Here is a 13,902-nt window from a genome sequence, read left to right on the forward strand (position 1 = left end):
GAACCACGCAACTCTAGCATGTAATCGTTCGTCTCGCCGTCTAACATTTGTGTCGAACTACATTTTGTTTTGCCATTCAATAAATCTATTATTTACCACTGAATTAGCGGCGCCACGAAGCCCTGAAAGAGTGTGCGCGTTCCGAAGACTCGGCGCACAGCGGCCCGCAGTGATACGTCCATGAAAATAGAACGGCAGCAGCAGCAGCACCCACAACCAGCGGAGGCAACAGCAACAAAATACACAAAATAAAGAAGCAGCAGACGGAAAAGTGCCCAAATGGTGCAGAACTGAGTGGAAAGGCCACCGAACACGGATTTCCCACAGTGCAGGAGCCTGGAGACGCCGAAATGCTCTAGAGGGCGGCGCTCCAGCACGATTTTCTCCCCGCGGAGAGCCCACAGTTGCCAGCGGACGAGGATGACTGCTCCTGGCGAAGCAGGAAGCTAAGAGACATACAGCCTTCGTGTACAGCAGGCAGGCTCAGACATCGGGATAGGATAGGATAGGACATGCCCTCGGGCCAGCCCACTTGAGTTGCGGAGAGCAGAGGAGAGGAGAGGATCGGGATCCGTGCGCGAGGAGAGGATCTGCAGCCTTGTTTAGCATTTAGTCCGGTCATCGTGCCTGCGCCTTGTTAACCACACTCTCTTGTTTACGTTTGCTTGTTTGTTGAACTCCACAAATCGTCCTTCCATTAATTGTTAGTCACGCGTCCCTCTCGTTGAGCACACTAATCAAAATGAAAGCATCCTCGTCGATATCGAAATTGAAGTTGAAATTGAAATCGAAATTGAAAGCTAAGTTGCAATTGAAATCGAAGCGTCCAGCCGTTAAAGCTACAATCAAATTACACCCGTCCAAACCCACCTCGTCATCGCCATTGCCATCGTCACCGCCATCGAAGATTGGAGCCAGGGCCGCCAGGATCAGTCGTCTGCCATCCCAATTGAGTGAAGCTGAGGATACACGAATCTAAGGGTAAGTACTGCTCTTGGAATTCCCCTGCACAATCCATAACTAATGCTATAACTTTCTCACGCAGTTTGTGGATTATCGGATTTGCATAACTAACTTAAGGACTAACATTAATACTTTAAGAAAGGCACAGATTTTACATTTGTATATATGCACAACATAAGTCTGATTAATGATCTAGTTGTATCAAGGGATTTCAATGGATGAGAGGATTTATTCACGTATATCTAATATCCCAAATATTAATAGCAATTTGAATGATCCTTTGTATGAAATATGAGCATAAATTTTGAAGTAATAGTAACTTTATGCAATATATTTCATTAAATCTAAGGAAGATACCTGATCAGTGTGCAAAAAATTGTAATCATCCAACTAAAATATTGCCTAATTAATTAGTTTGAAGCACATTTCATTGATAATCCCATTTTCTGAGGTGTCTGTGCCAATGGGTTTCCTTTATAAACTGTAGATATATTTTAACTTAATTAACCAATTTATTTATTATCAAAACCCTTTATATTAACACTTGGCTTGTAGTATATTGTCAATATATAATGTTTCCTTTTTAACAAATTACCCTTCCTCTGCTTTCAGGTACTGAATGTACTGCATCAACTGTAATATAAGCTACGTAAATAGGAATTTATGCGAATAAGAGTAATTAAGTGAAGCGCTTAAACATTTCTACCAACCGGACATCAAAGATTCAACCATCTTAAAGGACTCACAGCGCTTTGGATTGATATGTTCTCAAGCGTTGGCCATTTCTCACTTGAGTTTAATCGGTTAGTGTTCTAACACCCTTTATATTCAAAGCATTCTTTACATTTATTTAGGCGTTTATTGGATGCACCCGTGCGAGAAATATTTTCTCCCCCATAAATCTAATATGTGTGGCTTATTGAAAAAGAAGGCACTTGGGTGGTTGCTACTTATTGATTTAAAGTTAGCTGTATTGCAAACTAATTCGATTTGGGTTCTCAAATGTAAATTTCTTTATACTGAGACAAAAAGAATATTTAAAAATTTTAGATCTCTATTAACATACCTTCCAACTTTATCTTTGATGCATTATTTATGAATGGCATATAAAAAAGTTATTTTGTTTAATTTTTTGCATGATGCATGAGTCTAAAGATTTTTCTTAAAATAATTTTCATTATTTTTGACATACTTTCTTGGCGAAGCCAAATATTCCCAATAGTCAAATCTCTTTTCTCCCAACTGATTGTTGATCATAGCCTTATGTATATAGCTTGCCTAATATCTACAGAGCAGAAGTGTTAATAATTTTTTTAACTAGCCGAACCTATTCCATAATGTTTTTCTTTAGAAAAACCTTTAACTTTAGCATTTATCCTTAATTCATACCAAATGGATTCTAATGGCTATAATCTCTTGTTTTTCCAAACTCTTAACTACATTTTTACAACATTAGTCTTTCGAACGAATATTTTAGTAATTGATTGTCTAAATTTATTCCAAAATGGTTTCAATTGCACTAATCTTTTCTCGCCACTATTTTTTCAGGAACTACTGGAACCATTCGGAATACCAATATCTTCCCTTGATTTCATGTTGAATTTTTTATGCAAATTACATATGTGAGTATACAGCTTATTTTTACTTTATTAATGGTTTTAAAGTTTAAGACAACTGCGATTCCATGCGAGAATCTCAGAAAGATGAACTAGTATGAAAAACTGATTTCCATTGATATACTTAGGTCCTTTTGCATTTCTCGAAACTTAATAATCATGACATCCTGAAGGGTTTTAATCCAGTGTTAGGCCTTTTTAATTGGCTTTTCTTCCGAAACTATCTGATCACGTTTATAACTTACTCAATTGAAAAACCCTTTTAGTGCAAAGAGTATACCATGATTTCACTATTGTTTATTGGGCTGCAGCACAGTGATTAAGGACTTGCATTGTCGCCTCCGTGCTGGAATAAGTTTCCTTTGTCCCGAAGAGGAGCAACAGTTGACCGCGCCCAAGTGCATCCTTCGGTGTCCTTGCAATGGGCGTTGCACCTGAAAAGTGGGCGCTTCCGCGCTGAACTTTTCCGCCTATGCTGGCAACTTTTGCCGCGCACAAAGTGCCACTATTGACCTTCGGCAATACTCGCAGCCGCAGTGAGTAGTGGCCGTGTTTCCCCCAGTTTGCCAGGCCAGAGCATGCCGGCGAGGAGTCTAGACCGCCATCAGACGCCGTTCATCGGGCGGTTGGTTGAGCAATGGCGGTCTTAACCTCATTAGAAACAAACGAGGCTGCCGCCGGTCGCCCCTCCCTCCGTATTGTTTTCAAACTTATTCGAAAATAATTTCCACATTTGCGTTTAGGGGAGGAATCGGACTCCGGAGGTGGGTCTTCCATCTCAACCCTTGCCCCACCCCTCGGCTTTCAGAAAGGACTACAATGCGAACGCAACTCCGCTGCTCTGTTTATGTACAATAAGAACGGGCGGGCGTCTGGTCCTTCCTTTGCCTTGGCACTCTGGCAGTGGGCCAGGATTTGGTCTGGGCTTAGGCAGCAGGGTATAGAATGGGGGACCAGGGTCTGGGGTCTGGGGACTCAATCTGGACCTGCGCATATTGGTTGCACACAATGACTCCTATTCGCCTGCTGCCGTCTCGCTTGCTCCGCCGCAACCACGGACACTCTGAAAAGAACATCCTTTGTGTGCTGTTGTACAATGTACATGGAGCATCATCATGTTGGAGGTCGTCCCTGCGCCGCCACTCGCACTCCTGCTCCTCCGCAGGGCAGTCCATCAACAGCTGGTCGGGATCTAAGAGGGGCAGTAGTCCTCCACTACGAAAAAAGATCCTCGGAATGGATGTATTCCTTCTTAAATCACCAACATGTATAGTGAGTTTCAGAATCAAAGTGCAGTCGAGTACAGAAAGCATAAGTTCGTTTGAGTGCCTCAGATTGTTAAATTGCTCGTAAATAAACTATTTTGTAGTGGTTAAGCAACTTTTAAGCCACAAATTCTTTAGTCATTTTTAAGACCTTGCTCGCTGTATACATTGTAACTAGTTTACCAAAAAGTAAGCCATTGTTCATTCATCAGTTTTACAAGTTACGATATAGTTACAATCTGGCATATAGAACTCAAGAGCTCTAATCGTTGATTGATAATGGTGACGTACGGATATGTACAATTTGTATATTCCAGTCTCGTGTTGAATTATTGAAGTACTAGATTTTTCCCTGAGTGTCGATGTGCTCACCGATTAAGTTCGATTTCCGTACATAAACGACGTAAGCGCCATACTCGCTGTCCGCATGCAACAATTGTGAATGGGAGAGGCTGTGGGTGGGTGCGCGCGAGGATGAGGATCAAGCGGAGGATGCGGCAGCGGAGGGCTGGCCAGGAAGCGCAACCCCGAAATGGTTTATGTACTCTGGCTGCTCGGCATGGGCGCACATACGTGGCTGGCAGGGTGAAATCTGCCATCGCTGTCAACGCTGGAGGAGGATTCGGATTCATAATCGCAGCTCGGGACGCGGGCACTCGTTCAGTTTGACTTTCCGCTTGTCAAGGCATTGTCACCGAATCCCTGCGCTCCGTGGCTCGTGTCGAGAATTGTCAACAATTAGTGGCGATAGTAATCCGAAAGGTCGCGCGGATCCGAAGTGAGCAACCTGTCGCGGCATTGTGGATGCATCAAAGGTGATTTAGTGTCGTGCGTTGTGCCGCAGCATACCTGCGGTTGGGATCCTTCGCTTGGAAGGAAACTAAGCCAAATCCTTCGAGGGCTCCTGGCACTGGGCACCTGGGCAACCGTTCGCAGGGAAACCCTGGGCAGAGCAGTATCTGTAGCCTCCGGCATGTCGCTGGATGGGAAGCCCTCATCTCACGCTAGACTTACCTGCCAATCATCGGAACTTATAACTTGAAAAGAATGGAAAGAATTATCCGGCGAGGCGTACTCAATCTAATAGGGATAGAAAAATCATCATCATCATCTGCCCTCGAGAGGGTCTGCTCATATTTCATTGTTGTTCCTCGGCTCGGCATTCGCTCGCAGCAAAATCAATAAGGATTTATTTAATTATTTCATAATTTCCGTTCAACTGCATCCGCACAACAATGAAACAAACTAGTTGCCGCTGCCAGTCCTTCCTTCGCCGGGGGTTGAACTTTAACTCCGAGTGCCTTCAATTTGTAATCCATTCGTTTATCGGGCGGACCATGTCTTCATGGCTTCCGAAAACAGATTACTCAATAGGATTGTTGTGGGTTTTGGGCTTGAGAGAGTAACCATTCACCGGTGGCATATTTATAAGGATAATAGTTTAGCAGGAGACCATTATTATATTCAAATCGAAATGAAATCAACTGCCAAATGCTCCTGTCTTACTTTAACTGATGTCGTTGATGCGAAACCCCTTTCTTTTCCTGGTTTTTTCAATATACATTCAATTAGATTGGCAAACAACATGGATAATCAGTTGTGAACAATGTCGTTATCCTTCAAAACTTTGATTAAAACCCTTTTCTCTATCCAATTTGGAAAAATAGTTTAACGAATTGGTTTAGGTTACTATTCTATAGAGTCTATCTTGGACTTGTAGATTTGTATGATATTTATTATTATTATTATATTATTTTTTTGTAACCATAATAATACCAAGCATGTGCTGCAGTGTGAACTTTTACTTAAAAATCATAGCGTTCCTGGTTAAATAAAACTAAACTTAGTATAGGTTTTTGCACAAAAGAGCAAGATTGTACTCGAATATCCTTTTATAATTAAACTAATAATTGATCTTGTCAGTTCTAAGAATAAAAATGTTTGTGAAGTACGCATATTACCTTTAGTAAGTAGAAAGAACACGCAAGTTCTTTAGTTCCAAGAACCACGACAAGTTGTAGAATTTGGAAAAGCTGTAGCCCTTTTAAGTATTCCTTGAGTGATTGTGAAACCGCTTAGGTAACCACTCGCATCAGTCAAAGGTAATTCCCTCTTCTGGATGAATGTTCCGGACCCCGTTTCGCCATTTCTCCATTCCGCCATTGCGGCGGCCTTAAAAGGCGCCGGCAACTAACTTTCTTTGTGACCCGAGAGAAAGCAGCTACGGGGCTTTCAGTAGCAATTACGCCATTAAGGTCGAGCCGAATCTTTGATGTCGGCGATGGCACTTGTTAGTCCTGAGATGCGCGGCCTGTGCTGCAAGGATGCAACGGATGCAAAAGGATGCCACGATGGCGAGATGATGCACCAAAGAGGTGCCGATTTCCCCTGCTGTTTGGCGCTGTCTTTGTGCAGCGGATGCCTTGGCCACGGGGGAGATGTGGGCCTCAAGTGGCCGAGCCGTGGGCTGTCCTTCTCCTAGAAAGCGCCGCCATCGCCAGGCCGCCTCCCGAGTCCTTCGCCGCGTTCCTTTGCGGTGCCGAGCGTTTTAATTGTGCCTTTCTTTGTTCTTTTCGCCGTAATGGAGTGCTATGCAAATGGCGTTTTGATGAATTTCCTTGGCTCTCCGCCGGCGCTATCGCTTTGTTCATGCTTGTTGGCTGTTCGGTTCCCCAGTTGTCCCGGCCCTGCCTGCTCAAAACAACGAAAACAAACAAGAGCAGCTTTCATCCCCTTTCATCAGCTCGCCGCCTGTGTATGTGTGTCCGTAAGTCATGGCTGGCAGGGAAGTGCTGCCCAAGCTAAAGCCCAGACTCATAGCCAAACCCGAACCCTAACCCAAACCCTTCTGCTCTCCACTTCTCGCCAGGCTCTGCTCATGTCCTTTGTGCCATCTTGTTGTTGTGTTTGTCGCTGCTCTGTTGTTGGCGGCAAACTTATGCAGTGATGACCGATTTCAGCAGCTAGAAAGCTAGCTATATGGTTATAAGTGCTATAGATGTACATATAGTATATGTATTCCTAAAGTAAATCTGTTCTTAATTTGATAGATAGAGATTGAAACGGAATAATGGAGGTAAAGGAAAGGAAGTTTATGTATTGAATGAATGTTTAAATAATTCGCTACAAGATCTGGACCTAAATCATCAGCTTATATCATTCTTTTAGCTTTGAAATGGGTTTCGTTTGTACTTGTCCACCTTTTAGAGTAATTTTCAACCGGAAAAGAGCTGAACAACCAGCCCTGAGCAGTGCTCATTGCAAAGGGGAGGGAGGAGGAACAACGAAGAAAAGGGAATATTTTTGATTTACCAAAAGCGCGACGCGGTGCTTACTTTCTAGTTTCGGCCTGCTCTCGAACGCGTCAGACAGCTCGAGGAATCCGGAGGCGGCCGGGGACTTTAAAGGAGCGGAGTCCTCGCCACCATCCCCGAGTTTAGCATGGGTTTATTGGGGTGTGTGCCCGAGTGGCAAGCGAGTGAGTGAGTGAGTGTGTGCGTATTTCGTGTTCAAATTTTGTACATAATGGATTATTGTCCTTTTGCCTTTCCGTTCTCCCTTTGCCATGCGCCCCGACTGCTGCATTGGTCGATATCGTCAACCAATCAAAAGCGCCCTCAAAATGGCCGCCATTCGATTCCGCTCCTCACTTTGCCGATTTGCGTGCGTCCTCCTTTGTGAAGAAAGGCGAAGAGCCGTCGCCGCCAAGTGGTCATTCATTCTGGCTTCGCATCCGCATCCTTGAGGATTTGCCTTTGCCATTCCCATTCTCATTACGGCTCCAATTACGAGTGCGGTTTCGATTTCGATACCTGCACCGCAAATAGCGATCCTGGGATGGAAAAGTGGGCCACTAGAGTAGTCAGTTGTGCATTTCTTAAACTTTTTGCAAATGGGTCTTACCTACAACTTGACGACTTGATTTACTATTGATATTATGCCTTAATCAGAAGAATAAACCCTCTTATACACTCCTTTGTGCTCCTTTTGTTGCAGGCCTTGTCTAATTGCCTTCCAAATTCGCAAACGAGCGCATCTTCCATGTCCCAGCTATTTGTAAAATACGGGCGTTTGTGATTTGAAACCGAGAACACGTTCGTTGATCGTAACTGGTAACTTAAGCGTAGCATTAGGTAAATATTTAGCAGCGATCGCTCGTCGTGGGAAGCCAATTTAGAGTGGCATGAGTGGCCATCCATCGGGAATCCGGAAACATGATGATAATGAGTGTAGTGGCCCACGACCACCAGTACCCGGAGAAGAGAGCCGTGTTAAAAAGGTGCCTAGATCAGTGAAATGTAAAAGGAAGTCCTCTATAGCCTAAACATTCCTTAGATGACCGAAGGGGTAGCAGATACCTCGAAGAATTCGTCGCCATCCTACCTGAACTGGGCCCGGACGCTGAACCACCTGCTGGAGGACCGCGATGGGGTCGAGCTCTTCAAGAAGTACGTGGAGGAGGAGGCGCCCGCCTACAACGACCACCTCAACTTCTACTTCGCCTGCGAGGGCCTCAAGCAGCAGACGGATCCGGAGAAGATCAAGCAGATAATCGGAGCCATCTACAGGTGAGTGGAATGCTTAGAAGAGTGCCAAATGGTCATGGTGGAGCACTTACCTTGCCGCCCTCCCCCACTTGCAAAAGATTCCTGCGCAAGAGTCAGCTGTCCATCTCCGATGACCTGCGCGCCCAGATCAAGGCCATCAAGACGAACCCCGAGATCCCGCTCAGCCCACACATATTCGATCCCATGCAGCGCCATGTGGAGGTCACCATCCGCGACAACATCTACCCCACGTTTCTCTGCTCCGAGATGTACATCCTCTACATCCAGCAAATGTCCGCCCAGCAGGAGCGCTGCACCAGCAGCGGGGCCACGGGATCGGGAAGTGCCGGGAGTAGTGGCAGCGGCGGCAGCAGCCTCGCGGGCGCCTGTGCCCTGCCACCGACCACTGCGTCCGGCAAGCAGCAGCTCCAGCAGCTGGTGCCGCCGGGTGCCTTCATCAACCTGCCTGTGAGCAGCGTGAGCGGGCCGCCAGCTGGCACGTGCAGTGCCAGTGGCAGTGTGTACGGTCCCTCGACTTCGGCCAGCTCCAGCGGCTCCATCAGCGCCACCGACACACTGCCCCGCAGCTCCACGCTGCCCACGCTGCACGAGGACTCGGTGCTGTCGCTCTGCGACGACTTCGAGAAGGTGCAGATGCAGGAGGGCGGCGGATCCCTCGGCTCTGGATCCGTGGGCGCGGGTGCGCGGGCGCCCGACTACCCGATTCGCCTCACGCGGGACCTACTAATAGCAACTCAGAAAAGAAGACTGGAAATCCGACCTCCTGGGTAAGTCAGCTCAGCTCTCTTTTGGCCACTCTAACCCTTGGTTCATAACAAAACTTAGACTAGGATGTATATAAGCTAGTAAATAACGAAATCGGACACGCAATAGTTTAACTTTCAAAAGGAGAACTTTCAACTAGAATATAGAAACCACGCGAGATCCACCTTACTCTTATGTTTGCCTTAAGTTCTTTATTTTTAATGATGATTTTCTGTGATTAACTCCTAATTTGTTATATTTGTTTCTTTTACTTTTTACATATGTACATGAACGCTCTCACAAAAACACGCACGCAAAAACACGAACCCACCCGCATACTATATACTATATACTACGTACCACCCACAACACTCATTGGACCTCCAAACACCACCCGCATATGCATTGTACATATGATTACCTCTACACCACTGACTCGATGAATATACACTGCGTTTTCCTCATTTGTTTGACCATTTTTGTTTGTGGATCTTGACGAATCCCCCACTCACATACACACGATCACACAATTGGGCGCCATTGCATGGAAACTGTGTGTTCCTGGTCCGATCTGCATGCGAGTAGTGCCCACGGTTACGTGTACAATCCAAGCACTACCAACACCTCCTATGTGCCGAATTCGCGGGTTGATTCGGAGAGGGCCAGCGTTAGCTCCGGCGGACGCACCGATTCCGACACAATGTCGATCTCCAGCTGTTCCATGTGAGTAGGAGTGCCAGTAGGAAAGCCGTCTCCCTAAATATCCCATTGGGATGGATACCCGACACGCGGAACGTGGAGACCAATCCACAGCTTTACTGACTAACGATTTCTCGTTTCAGGGACGGTCGCCCGTACATCCAACGCAGACACAGCTCCACGGAGAGCAAGGCGATCCGCCAGAGCGCGATGGCGAATAAGGAGACCAACACCTTTCAGGTAAATGGAGAAACGATTATCGATGGAGTGATCTTTATGAATTTGTTTGATTCACAGGTGATACCTCGCACACAACGACTACATTCGAACGAGCACAGACCACTGAAGGAAGAGGAGCTGGTGTCCTTGCTGATACCCAAGTTGGAGGAAGTGAAGCGAAAGCGAGACCTGGAGGAAAGAGCTCGCGAGGTGAGTTTAGGATAGGAATAGGATAAAAACACAATTCACTTACGCTGCAACATATCGAAACAGAGAAATCCCGGTGCTGCTCTGCTTACCAACGAAAGATCCAGTGCCAGCGATCGAGCCTTCGCCGAGGCGATACGAGAGAAGTTTGCACTGGACGAAGACAACGACCAAGACATTCTGGACCAGCATGTGTCGCGGGTGTGGAAGGACCAAACGCCGCACCGCTCGCCGGGAACGATGTCGCCCTGCCCACCCATACCGTCGCGCCGACGTACAGCCACCCACGATTCCGGAATGGTCAGCGATGGCGCCATGAGTCTAAGTAAGCCTTGCAGAACGACTAAGGGAACCACGATTTTCTAAACCAAAATCCACACACAGGCGGACACTCAATGAAGCACTCGAAGTCCATGCCGGATCACAGTTCCTGCTCGAGGAAGTTGACAAACAAATGGCCTTCCATGAACACAGACAGTGGCATTAGCATGTTCTCGGCCGACACTGTTACCAAGTACAAAGATGCGAGGTAGGTCAAGTTGGCTTCAATACTAACCCCGCCCCCCACTAACCGAACAACTCCGCTAAAGTTCTCGATCTGGCTCTAGCACGGCCTCGAAACTGGAGGAGGCGAAACGAAGACTGGAAGACGAGCCGCGGCGCTCTCGTCGATACGCCCAACCGCCGATGCAGCACCTGTCGCAACAGCCACTGGCCTCCTTCAGCAGCAGCAGCAGTGGCGGCAGCATCAGCCTGCCACACCAGCCACCGCCTCTGCCGGCCAAGCCGCCGGAGACGATCGTGGTGTTCTCGTTCTGCGAGGAGCCAGTGCCGTACAGGATAAAAATACCCGGTACTCAGCCAACCCTGCGTCAGTTTAAGGACTATCTGCCCAGAAGAGGTCACTTTAGGTAGTATCTACTTGTCCACCGAAGAACTCAATGCATACTAACTAATTTGTGGCATCCATAGATTCTTCTTCAAGACGCACTGCGAGGACCCGGACAGTCCAGTGATTCATGAAGAGATTGTTAACGACTCCGACATACTGCCGCTATTCGGAGACAAAGCGATGGGTCTTGTCAAGCCATCCGATTAATATTAAGCATTTAGCGTAGATTTTGTATTAAGGCAAATCGTGAGTGTGGCTTGGTGCACTGATGCACATGCACTCGGCAAGATACGAATACGATAACGAACGCACCAAGTGTACGCATCTTAGAGCTAGCAACTGGAGAAGCTATTTCCGACAAATCAAAAGCTATATCTGTAGGGGCGACCGGCTTTTGTAAGCATCACAAACTACTCTCTGCGGGGGCAATGTATTTTTCTGTACAACAAAAACTGATCTATTCGCCAGCCACCCAAACAAAGGTGGTGGTTGGTTCTACGTTTGTAAATCCATAACGAGAATATTCGGAGCTATTGGTAGGAGAGAACGATCCTCTTTATGTTGACACCTTGGCGGCCGTACGTTCAGAGTCCGAAAAGCTTTTCAGTCCCGCAGCCAGGGGCTGGGATCATTAGGAACTACTGCACAAAGTCACATTATTAGGAAGATTTATGGGTTTACCGCGATTGGGATTTGTTTGTTACCTTTTACTAACTACGGACTGCCTGCAATAAATTTTGTTAATATTTTTGTAATGTGCATTTTATGATGATGATATGATGATATTAACAAAGTTCTATTCAACTCGACAAAAATCAAAAGATAATCTGTTTTATTTTTGTATATCTATAGCACAGCATACACACTTAACTTTATGTATTTATACAATGTATTGTAATTGCGTCAATTGCATCTACCGATCTACCATTAGGCACATTTCATTTGGGGCTCGATCAGTCCAGCAGCGACCAATACTGGGATACAATGGGTGGTTTATTGGCGGCCCTTGGCCGGAACGGACGAGGTCGATCGATTGATTTATTCAAATAAGTTAATGCATACACACTTACTATACATATTTTTTTAAGAAAACTGAAATAACCGCAGAAATATGCAAGTAACGGATAAATTTATTATATCAAACATATTTTATTTGTGAGCAAAATGCATATAGATTTAATAAAAAAGTACATGGATAGAACGTAATGATCCGAATGATTTCGATTTCATTCGGTTGGGTGCGATCACGACGATGGTCGATGATGGATTGGGCCTTACACAATATATAATTATCTATTATATATATTCAATAACGGGCTAAACTGCCGTGCAGTCGTCTCTCTGAACGTGGGCATCATAGTTCTGCTCGTTGATGAACGTATGCGTGCACTTGGAGCAGTGGAAGCGGCGATGGCGGTTGGTTCCGGGACTCTCGTGCTCCCGCAGATGGGCCTTCATGTTGTACATCTGGGAGAAGCGCTTGTTGCACACCGGGCAGGCGAAGGGCTTGTCCCCCGTGTGGGATCGCATGTGCCTCTCCAAGTGAGCCTTGGTCCGGGTCTTGAAGCCGCACACCTGGCACTCCAGCCGTTTGGTGTCGCTGTCGTGGATCATTTTGTGCTTGTACAGGGCCACCTTGTGGACGAATCGCTTGGAGCAGACATCGCACTGGTATGGTGTTTCGCCGGAGTGCCAGGCCATGTGGTGCTTCAGCCGGAACTTGCGGCTAAAGCGTTCCGGGCACACTGGGCAGGCGAACTGCTTCACGGGTTCGTGGTTCTGCAGGTGCCCTATGAACCCGGAGTACGACTGCAGCGTCTTGCCGCACTGATCACAGACGTAGCCGGGAAAGTGCTCGCGTTTCGTGTGGACATTGTAAGCGCGCCGGCTGCTGAACTTCTCCGGGCAGCTGGGGCACTGTATGTTGACAGTGTATTCGCCGGAGCTTTCATTGTCCTGCTCCTGGTCCTCGCCATCGGATATTATGTACTCTATTGTGCCGTCCAGATGTTCGTCAAAGTCACTCATAGTTTCTTCTTTAAATAAGTCTTCCTCCTGGGCCCCTTGCTTGGCATGTGACAACAGATCCTCTTCCACTATCTCGTGGGCAACCTCCTCTACATCGTGGGCCTCCTCCTCGTTAATGATAATCTCGTTGTCGATATCTAGCTCTAAGTCTACGGAGTGGAACTCGTCCTCCTCCTCTGATTGTTTGATAATGAAGGTGTGCTCCTCTTCGGCCACTTCTGCCTCTATGTCCGTGGAACCGACCAGGGTGACGGTGGTGCCCACGCCCTCCAGGTCCTGCTCCTCCTCGTCCTGTTGCTGTGCCTCCTCAATATTCCCATCGAATTTGCTTATGGTGATCTCTCGGTCGAGATCCTCCTCCTTGTAGGAGATCTGCTTGTGGTCCTTGGACATGTAGGGACTGTGGATCAGCTCCAGGATCTCCTCTCGCAGCTTGCGCGCTATTTGTATGGACTTGTGGTATCTTGCAAGCTTCTCGCAGCACTTCTTGCAGATCGTTGACGATTCCTCCGTGAGGACGTAGTTCGTGCCCCTGGTGCATTGCAGTACCAGTTCGCTGATCAGCACAGGCGGAGTTCCGACGGTGTCGGTGTGAATGTCCTTCGGCACACGCACCGAGAATTGACAAATGCAGCAATTCATATTTGATTGAAATTTATTTACACTTTCGGGGCAGTGTGACCGTGCCCTGACGAAGGTTC

At 46.8% G+C, this 13,902-nt stretch overlaps 2 protein-coding genes across 5 annotated transcripts; one reads left to right on the forward strand and one right to left on the reverse strand.

Moving 5' to 3' along the window:
• On the forward strand, nucleotides 1-12,048 carry LOC117145837 (axin). 4 transcript variants are annotated; one of them, XM_033311638.1, is made up of 13 exons: nucleotides 1-981; nucleotides 1,576-1,766; nucleotides 2,512-2,585; nucleotides 7,841-8,123; nucleotides 8,180-8,412; nucleotides 8,490-9,179; nucleotides 9,742-9,879; nucleotides 9,999-10,095; nucleotides 10,153-10,284; nucleotides 10,348-10,606; nucleotides 10,666-10,810; nucleotides 10,872-11,192; nucleotides 11,254-12,048. In XM_033311638.1, the coding sequence occupies exons 4-13, from the start codon at nucleotides 8,028-8,030 to the stop codon at nucleotides 11,378-11,380; spliced, it is 2,238 nt and encodes a 745-aa protein (XP_033167529.1). In that variant the 5' UTR covers nucleotides 1-981; nucleotides 1,576-1,766; nucleotides 2,512-2,585; nucleotides 7,841-8,027; the 3' UTR covers nucleotides 11,381-12,048. The 4 variants fall into 4 exon arrangements, with proteins under 4 accessions (XP_033167529.1, XP_033167530.1, XP_033167531.1 ...); XM_033311639.1 differs by having other exon boundaries at nucleotides 10,890-11,192; XM_033311640.1 differs by lacking the exon at nucleotides 9,742-9,879.
• A 235-nt stretch (nucleotides 12,049-12,283) lies between these two features.
• On the reverse strand, nucleotides 12,284-13,897 carry LOC117145839 (zinc finger protein 699). The gene has a single exon (XM_033311646.1). The coding sequence runs from the start codon at nucleotides 13,841-13,843 to the stop codon at nucleotides 12,491-12,493; it is 1,353 nt and encodes a 450-aa protein (XP_033167537.1). The 5' UTR covers nucleotides 13,844-13,897; the 3' UTR covers nucleotides 12,284-12,490.
• Nucleotides 13,898-13,902: the final 5 nt, after the last annotated feature.

The sequence above is a fragment of the Drosophila mauritiana genome, chromosome 3R (assembly GCF_004382145.1).
Source record: "Drosophila mauritiana strain mau12 chromosome 3R, ASM438214v1, whole genome shotgun sequence".
Taxonomy (NCBI): Eukaryota; Metazoa; Arthropoda; class Insecta; order Diptera; family Drosophilidae; genus Drosophila; species Drosophila mauritiana.